Below are 9726 nucleotides of genomic sequence, written 5' to 3'. Positions count from 1 at the left end.
TTAGAGGGGGGGCAGGTAGCCTAGTGGTTAGAGGGGGCGGCAGGTAGCCTCGTGGTTAGAGGGGGCGGCAGGTAGCCTAGTGGTTAGAGGGGGCGGCAGGTAGCCTCGTGGTTAGAGGGGGCGGCAGGTAGCCTAGTGGTTAGAGGGGGGGGCAGGTAGCCTAGTGGTTAGAGGGGGGGGCAGGTAGCCTAGTGGTTAGAGGGGGCGGCAGGTAGCCTAGTGGTTAGAGGGGGAGGCAGGTATCCTAGTGGTTAGAGGGGGCGGCAGGTATCCTAGTGGTTAGAGGGGGCCGGCAGGTATCCTAGTGGTTAGAGGGGGCCGGCAGGTATCCTAGTGGTTAGAGGGGGCCGGCAGGTATCCTAGTGGTTAGAGGGGGCGGCAGGTAGCCTAGTGGTTAGAGGGGGGGGCAGGTAGCCTAGTGGTTAGAGGGGGCGGCAGGTAGCCTAGTGGTTAGAGGGGGCGGCAGGTAGCCTAGTGGTTAGAGGGGGCGGCAGGTAGCCTAGTGGTTAGAGGGGGGGGCAGGTAGCCTAGTGGTTAGAGGGGGCGGCAGGTAGCCTAGTGGTTAGAGCGTTGGGCCAGTTACAGAAATGTTGCTGCATCGAATCCCCGAGCTGACAAGGAAAGAATCTGTCGTTATACACCTGAACAAGGCAGTTACTTAACCTTTATTTAACTAGGCAAGTCAGTTAAGAACAAATTGTTCTTTATAATGAGGGCCTACCAGAAGGCCTCCTGCAGGGACGGGGGCTGGGATTAAACATTTAAAATAAATCAATAAAAATATAGGACAAAACACATCACGACAAGAGAGACAACACAACACTACATAAAGAGAGACCTAAGACGACAACATAGCATGGCAGCAACACAACATAACAACAGCATGGCAGCAACACAACATAACAACAACATGGTAGCAACACAACATAACAACAACATGGTAGCAACACAACATAACAACAACATGGTAGCAACACAACATAACAACAGCATGGCAGCAACACAACATAACAACAACATGGTAGCAACACAACATAACAACAACATGTTAGCAACACAACATAACAACAGCATGGCAGCAACACAACATAACAACAGCATGGCAGCAACACAACATAACAACAACATGGTAGCAACACAACATAACAACAACATGGTAGCAACACAACATAACAACAACATGGTAGCAACACAACATAACAACAGCATGGCAGCAACACAACATAACAACAACATGGTAGCAACACAACATAACAACAACATGTTAGCAACACAACATAACAACAGCATGGCAGCAACACAACATAACAACAGCATGGTAGCAACACAACATAACAACAACATGGTAGCAACACAACATAACAACAACATGGTAGCAACACAACATAACAACAACATGGTAGCAACACAACATAACAACAACATGGTAGCAACACAACATAACAACAACATGGTAGCAACACAACATAACAACAACATGGTAGCAACACCACATAACAACAACATGGTAGCAACACAACATGGCAGCTGCACACGGTAGCAGCACAAAACATGGTACAAACATTATTGGCCACAGACAACAGCACAAAGGACTAGAAGGTAGAGACAACAATACATCACGCAAAGCAGCCACAACTGTCAGTAAGAGTGTCCATGATTGAGTCTTTGAATGAAGAGATTGAGATAAAACTGTCCAGTTTGAGTGTTTGCTGCAGTTTGTTGCAGTTTTCATCAAGGATCTCTGTACTTTTCTCCGTTCATCTTTCCCTTTATCCTGACTAGTCTTCTAGTCCCTGCCGCTAAAAAACATCCCCACAGCATGATGCTGCCACCACCATGCTTCCCCGTAGTGCCAGGTTTCCTCCAGACGTGAAACTTGGCATTCAGGCCAAAGAGTTCAATCTTGGTTTCATCAGGCCAGAGATTCTTGTTTCTCATAGTCTGAGAGTCCTTTAGGTGCTTTTTTTTTTTTTTTAACTTCAAGCGGGCTTTCATGTTCTTTTTACTGAGGAGTGGCTTCCGTATGGCCACTCTTCCATAAAGGCCTGATTGGTGTTGTGCTGCAGAGATGGTTGTCCTTCTGGTAGGTTCTCCCATCTCCACAGAGGAAGTCTGGAGCTTTGTCAGAGCGACCATCGGGTTCTTGGTCACCTCCCTGACCAAGGCCCTTCTCCCCCAATTGCTCAGTTTTGCCGGGCGCCCAGCTCTAGGACGAGTCTTGGTGGTTCCAAACTTCTTCCATTTGAGAATAATGGAGGCCACTGTGTTCTTGGGGACCTTCAATGCTGCAGAAATGTTTTGGTACCCTTCCCCAGATCTGTGCCTCGACACAGTCCTGTCTCGGAGCACAATTCCTTTGACCTCATGGCTTGGTTTTTGCTCTGACATGCACTGTCAACTGTGGGACCTTAAAAAGACAGGTGTGTACCTTTCCAAATCATGTCCAATCAATTGAATTTACTGCATGTGGACTCCAATCAAGTTGTAGAAACATCTCAAGGCTGATCAATGGAAACAGGATGCACTTGAGCTCAAATTCGATTCTCATAGCAAAGGGTCTGAATACTTATGTAAATAAGGTATTTATGTTTTTAATACATTTCTAAAAAAACAATTTTCGCTTTGTCATTAAGGGGTATTGTGTGTAGATTGATGAAGACATTTAGTTATTTATTCCATTTTGGAATAAAACTCTTACGTAACAAAATGTTGAAAAAAGTCTGAAAACTTTCAGAATGTGTGCTGTATCTTCCTCTATCTTGTTTACTAGAAAACCTAGAAACACACCGTTTACCCAGATGTTGATGTTGGGGTGGTGCTGGAAATGATGAATACGTAGTTGTAACATTTTGACATTTCCGTTTAAGGGGTCGTGTTTCTGAGACTAGCCATTGAGCGCTGTCCGTCCGTCTGTCTAAAAACAGTAACACCTGACTATAAATAGCCACCAGGGGGTTTCCTGTTGTGGCCAAACAGCACCAGTGATTGTGTAATCATTGCTACGCATTAAACATTAAGCAAGCTGCTGCAGAGAGTAGCAGAGCAACAGACCATAATACTGTAGCAAGAGGCACCTATCAAAGATCCAGTGATCAAGGAGAGATCAATCTGTTTCCATGGCGTCTGAGCAGCAAGGGGGTGATGAGCCCTCTCTCCCCAGGGAAGAGGCCGTGTGCCCGGGCTGTCAGGGATCAGGGCCCCTGGTCCTGCCGTGTGGCCACAGCCTGTGTGAGGCCTGCCTGGGGCTGTGTGAGGGCGAGCTGGGCCAGGGGGGCTGTACGATCTGCTACGGCAAAGACCTGCTGGACTGCGTCCTGAAGAGACTGCTGGACTCCCTGTTCCAAGGGCAGCCGCGGCGGGCCAGGGATGGAGGGGTAGAGGACGGGGACAGGGAGATGTGTCCTCTGCATGGGGAGAGGCTGACATTGTATTGTGTGGAGGACAAAGAGATGGTGTGTGTGGAGTGTCAGAGCGAGGAGCACGACGACCACAGGTGTCGTCCCACGGAGGAGGCTGTGCACGACTGCAAGGTGAGAGTGTTGTGACTGACTACCTACACAGATACTCAGAGACGAAAGCGGAATTCAGAGTCCACAAACGCAGAGCTGCAATAGTTGACTGGCCAATTGTGACATAGTTACATCTGCTCTTCGGGGGAAGCACAGCCCAGCCGCACACCATCCCAACACTCCCAACCAACACGGCTCCATGAATATAACCAGAATTCATATAACATCACAGTTTTGAAAATATAGCTTGTCCAAAAAAAACTGGTCTCTTGGCACACGTATGAGGTAAATTGAGCCTGGGACAGGGTAAGTTAAGCCGCCTACAAATTTATGAACTGAATTAAATATTACCACTACCTTGTTAAAAACATGTCAATTTTTTTTCTCCCAAATCACAATCACTTAAAAAAAAAACATTTTAAGCATCTTTGAACTCAGGCTTAACACCTAACAAACACGTTGTACTTTTGAAAACACTTTTAACACGGGCCAGGCCCTGTTGTTACCTCATATCCCAGATATAATGCCTTGGATTACGCCTGGGAAGAAAACACCTCAATTTGCTCACATTGACATTGGCTCAACCATTGGCTCAACTTACCACAAGGAAAACATTTTGACTATATTAGCCCACACATCTACAAGGATGCACTTTCATGCCAGGTTTAGGACCTCATATTGAAGCTTATAGAGACCCCAGCTGATGTATAGAACAATCTAACAATGCCAGGTTTAGGACCTCATATTGACGCTTATAGAGACCCCATCTGATGTATAGAACAATCTAACAATGCCAGGTTTAGGACCTCATATTGACGCTGATAGAGACCCCAGCTGATGTATAGAACAATCTAACAATGCCAGGTTTAGGACCTCATATTGACGCTTATAGAGACCCCAGCTGATGTATAGAACAATCTAACAATGCCAGGTTTAGGACCTCATATTGACGCTGATAGAGACCCCAGCTGATGTATAGAACAATCTTAAAATTATCTACTTTGGTTTAGATATAAACTTCATGAAACCGAGTTTTTTGGACCTCTTTCTTATCACTTTTCCCACGTGGTTTCTTCCTTCACAGACTCCATGAAATTAGGACCTCTTCCTAAATATACTGTCAAATTATAAATTTTTGTATCATTTCCTAGAAACAAGGTTGTCTCAACTTACCCCTTTGGCTCAATTTACCCCACTCTCCCCTACAGTACAACTGATCTGACGTGGCTGTTAGAAACCCTAACCAAGTGAGATGGAGACAATCTTGGGTTGATCACTGTCACACATATGTGTATGTTGACTTACCCCTGACCTCTCTCTAACCATTGACCTCTGACCCCAGAGGGAGCTGACGTCTGCCCTGAGACCTCTACAGGAGAAGCTGGAGGCTCTGAACACTGTCAAACAGACCTGCGAGCAGTCAGCTGAACACATCAAGGTTAGGAGGGGTCAAAAGGCGTCAGATCCATCCGATAGACAGAACAATGGATCATTTCTGGGTTTGAATGTGACTAGTTGTGTGTCATACCATTGATCAAATATACTTCCATCAGGACTGTGAAATGGTAACAGCACAATAACTGGGATTGATGTTGAAACAGTAGATTCAGTCAAAATACATTATTAATATCATACAGCAGAAGTACATTATCATTGATATCAGACAGTAGATCCAGTAGAATACATTATCATTGATATCAGACAGTAGATACAGTAGAGTACATTATCATTGATATCAGACAGTAGATTCAGTTGAAGTCCATTATCATTGATATCAGACAGTAGATCCAGTAGAGTACATTATCATTGATATCAGACAGTAGATCCAGCAGAAGTACATTATCATTGATATCAGACAGTAGATCCAGTAGAGTACATTATCATTGATATCAGACAGTAGATCCAGTAGAATACATTATCATTGATATCAGACAGTAGATCCAGTCGAAGTACATTATCATTGATATCAGACAGTAGATCCAGTAGAATACATTATCATTGATATCAGACAGTAGATACAGTCAGAGTACATTATCATTGATATCAGACAGTAGATCCAGTTGAAGTACATTATCATTGATATCAGACAGTAGATACAGCAGAAGTACATTATCATTGATATCAGACAGTAGATCCAGTAGAATACATTATCATTGATATCAGACAGTAGATACAGTAGAATACATTATCATTGATATCAGACAGTAGATACAGTAGAATACATTATCATTGATATCAGACAGTAGATACAGTAGAATACATTATCATTGATATCAGACAGTAGATTATCATTGATATCAGACAGTAGATCCAGTAGAATACATTATCATTGATATCAGACAGTAGATACAGTAGAGTACATTATCATTGATATCAGACAGTAGATACAGCAGAAGTACATTACCATTGATATCAGACAGTAGATCCAGCAGAAGTACATTATCATTGATATCAGACAGTAGATACAGCAGAAGTACATTATCATTGATATCAGACAGTAGATCCAGTTGAAGTACATTATCATTGATATCAGACAGTAGATACAGTTGAAGTACATTATCATTGATCAGACAGTAGATACAGCAGAAGTACATTATCATTGATATCAGACAGTAGATTATCATTGATATCAGACAGTAGATACAGCAGAAGTACATTATCATCGATATCAGACAGTAGATCCAGTCAAAGTACATTATCATTGATATCAGACAGTATATCCAGTTGAAGTACATTATCACTGATATCAGACAGTAGATCCAGTAGAATACATTATCATTTACATCATTTCCTGAGCTACTCCTAATCCCACTTGATAAACTGCTAAAGTATTGATGGAGATGAGGTCATTCAGATTCTCCTGCATCTCCTCCTTTCATTCCTTCTTTATCCTGTCGTCCCTTATCCCCGTTTACCCCTGCAGAGCCAGGCACAGCAGACCGAGCGCCTGGTGCAGCAGCAGTTTGAGAAGCTGCACCAGTTCCTCCGAGACGAGGAAGCTGCTGTGATCTCTGCTCTGAAGGAAGAGGAGCAGGAGAAGACCCAGAGGATGAGGGACTGGATAGACAGAACAACAGACCAGATCAACTCTCTAGCTGAGGCCATTGAGGCGACGGTGGAGGCCATGGACACTGGTGATGACATATCCTTCCTCAAGGTACGGACTCATCAGAGAACAAGATCACGATATGAAAAGAGGTTGTAATATAAGGATATTATTGTTTGCCTTTCAAGTAAGACGTCATCTTTTCCATTAGAACTTCAAGAGGACCTCTGAGAGGTGGGTGTGTTGCTCTATTCTTTTCCTTCGTAGTTGTGCATTTTGTAATCTCAGCACCTATAACCTAATCTCAGCACCTATAACCTACTCTCACCTATAACCTAATCTCAGCACCTATAACCTAATCTCAGCACCTATAACCTACTCTCACCTATAACCTAATCTCAGCACCTATAACCTAATCTCAGCACCTATAACCTAATCTCACCTACAACCTAATCTCACCTATAACCTAATCTCACCTATAAACTAATCTCACCTATAACCTAATCTCACATATAACCTAATCTTACATCTCATTTGTAACCTAATTTCACCTATAACCTAATCTCACCTATAACCTAATCTCACATCTCACCTATAACCTAATCTCACCTACAACCTAATCTCACCTACAACCAAATCTCACCTATAACCACATTTTGTATGGGCTACCTCTGTCTGTCTGTCACAAGAGATTATACATTTTGTAAACCTGTTGAGACATGAACCTTCTTCTGACAGAACTCAGGTGACAGTACAGGAGCCAGAGGAGGTGGCAGGAGCTCTGCTGGACGTCGCCAAACACCTGGGCTGTCTCAACTACAGAGTCTGGGAGAAGATGCAGGACGTCATTACATACAGTGAGTAGAGGGAGACGATAAGATCACAATACATGTGTGTTTTGAGTACTGTAGGAATGATAACTCAATGTACTCTCTCTCTCTCTCTGCCTCTCCCTCTCCCTCTCCCTCTCCCTCTCCCTCTCCCTCCCTCCCTCCCTCCCTCGCTCACTTCCAGCTCCTGTGACTCTGGACCCCAACACGGCTGATATCTGCCTGTCTCTGTCTGATGATCTGACCAGCCTGCGGTACACAGAGGAGGAGGAGAGACTCCCTGACAACCCAGAGAGGTTCTGTTACTATGAGTGTGTCCTGGGTTCCGAGGGCTTCAACTCCGGACGACACACCTGGGACGTGGAGGTGGGCGTGAACAGCGAGTGGGCCGTGGGCGTGGCACGGGAGACGGTCTCGAGGAAGGAGTGGTTCCCCCCGAGCCCAGGTACTGTCTCCTGCCATTGTGCCATTGAGCAAGGCACATAACTTCAACAACAAAACAACAGCTCTCCGTCCAGAGGCGCCGCTCTGTGGCTGACCCTGTGCCAATCGTTGTGAATGTGTGTACGTGTAGCGGTTAAGCTCTGCAAAAAGAAACCTTTTCTCAAAAGGACAATAAAGTATCTATTGGTTTGGCTGGGGTAGGCTGTCATTGTAAATAACAATTTGTTCTTAATTGACTTGCCTAGTTAAATAAAGATTAAATAAATAAAATATATATATATATTCTATTCTATTGCATTCTATTCTATTCTATTCCATTCTATTCTATTCTATTCCATTCTATTGAATTCTATTCTATTGCATTCTATTCTATTCCATTCTATTCTATTGCATTCTATTCTATTCTATTCCATTCTATTGAATTCTATTCTATTGCATTCTATTCTATTGCATTCTATTCTATTCTATTCTATTGCATTCTATTCTATTGCATTCTATTCTATTCTATTCTATTGCATTCTATTCTATTGCATTCTATTCTATTCTATTGCATTCTATTTTATTCTATTCTATTCCATTCTATTGCATTCTATTCTAGAGAGGGGCCTGTGGACCATCTGTTACTATGGAGGTGAATACCGCGCCCGCACGGCCACCGCCACCCCCCTGGTCCTGAAGAGAAGGCCCCTGGAGGTCAGAGTGCAGCTGGACTGGGACAGAGGCAGGGTCATCTTCTCCGACGCCTCAGACAACACGCTCATCTACAAGTTCCAACACAAGTTCACCCAGAGAGTGTTCCCTTACTTCTCCAACACCTGCAAGAGACATCCTCTGAGGATCTCCACCGGGAAGGTGTCAGTGACAGCGGAGTAGCTTGGTTTATTAATTAAGAGCTGATTTGGTAAACCTATAGTTAGTGACATTAAAAAGCCGTTGCTGCACAACAGGTAAAAACATTTGCTTCAAAGTGGATGCATCTCTGCTGCAGCAAAGGCATTTTGAAAAAGTCACTTTTCATGCAGCTACGTGACTGCTTTCTGTCTCTCTGGGTTCTAATCTCAATAGATAATTACTCTCTCTCTCTCTCTTAGTGTTCTAATTTAAATAGATCATTACTGACTTGTGCCGCAATGTAAACATGCATGCTATAAAAGGTCTTTAGTCTTTACATCACAGTGTATGAATGCAGGGCTTGAATGACCTCCATGTGATTTGCACTCATTTCATTTAACAGTAGCAATGTGGTGCATTATATGGTTTCTATGACAGGGGACAGTATATGGTTTCTATGACAGGGGACAGTATATGGTTTCTATGACAGGGGACAGTATATGGTTTCTATGACAGGGGACAGTATATGGTTTCTATGACAGGGGACCGTATATGGTTTCTATGACAGGGTACAGTATATGGTTTCTATGACAGGGGACAGTATATGGTTTCTATGACAGGGGACAGTATATGGTTTCTATGACAGGGGACAGTATATGGTTTCTATGACAGGGGACAGTATATGGTTTCTATGACAGGGGACAGTATATGGTTTCTATGACAGGGGACAGTATATGGTTTCTATGACAGGGTACAGTATATGGTTTCTATGACAGGGGACAGTATATGGTTTCTATGACAGGGGACAGTATATGGTTTCTATGACAGGGGACAGTATATGGTTTCTATGACAGGGTACAGTATATGGTTTCTATGACAGGGGACAGTATATGGTTTCTATGACAGGGAACAGTATATGGTTTCTATGACAGGGGACAGTATATGGTTTCTATGACAGGGGACAGTATATGGTTTCTATGACAGGGGACAGCATATGGTTTCTATGACAGGGGACAGTATATGGTTTCTATGACAGGGGACAGTATATGGTTTCTATGACAGGGGA

General features: G+C 43.6%; 1 protein-coding gene across 1 annotated transcript; it reads left to right on the top strand.

Annotated features, from left to right (window-relative positions):
- The first annotated feature begins 3116 nt into the window (after window positions 1-3116).
- Window positions 3117-8702, top strand: LOC120041255 (zinc-binding protein A33-like). Its single transcript, XM_038986192.1, has 7 exons — window positions 3117-3530; window positions 4852-4947; window positions 6433-6666; window positions 6767-6789; window positions 7294-7412; window positions 7570-7830; window positions 8428-8702. Exons 1-7 carry the CDS (start codon window positions 3117-3119, stop codon window positions 8700-8702), a joined length of 1422 nt encoding a protein of 473 aa, XP_038842120.1.
- The last annotated feature ends 1024 nt before the right edge of the window (window positions 8703-9726 follow it).

This window comes from Salvelinus namaycush, unplaced genomic scaffold (assembly GCF_016432855.1).
Source record: "Salvelinus namaycush isolate Seneca unplaced genomic scaffold, SaNama_1.0 Scaffold425, whole genome shotgun sequence".
Lineage (NCBI taxonomy): Eukaryota > Metazoa > Chordata > Actinopteri > Salmoniformes > Salmonidae > Salvelinus > Salvelinus namaycush.
Note: the sequence above shows the minus strand (reverse complement) of the source record. Positions and strands in the feature narration are given on the sequence as shown.

Bases quoted from the DNA above. Each gene is read 5' to 3' on its own strand.
- LOC120041255 (XM_038986192.1), top strand. From the start codon at position 3,117: ATGGCGTCTGAGCAGCAAGGGGGTGATGAGCCCTCTCTCCCCAGGGAA. The intron at 4,948-6,432 runs GTTAGGAGGGGT...TTACCCCTGCAG, and splicing joins AGTCAGCTGAACACATCAAG to AGCCAGGCACAGCAGACCGA. The intron at 6,790-7,293 runs GTGGGTGTGTTG...TTCTTCTGACAG, and splicing joins TTCAAGAGGACCTCTGAGAG to AACTCAGGTGACAGTACAGG.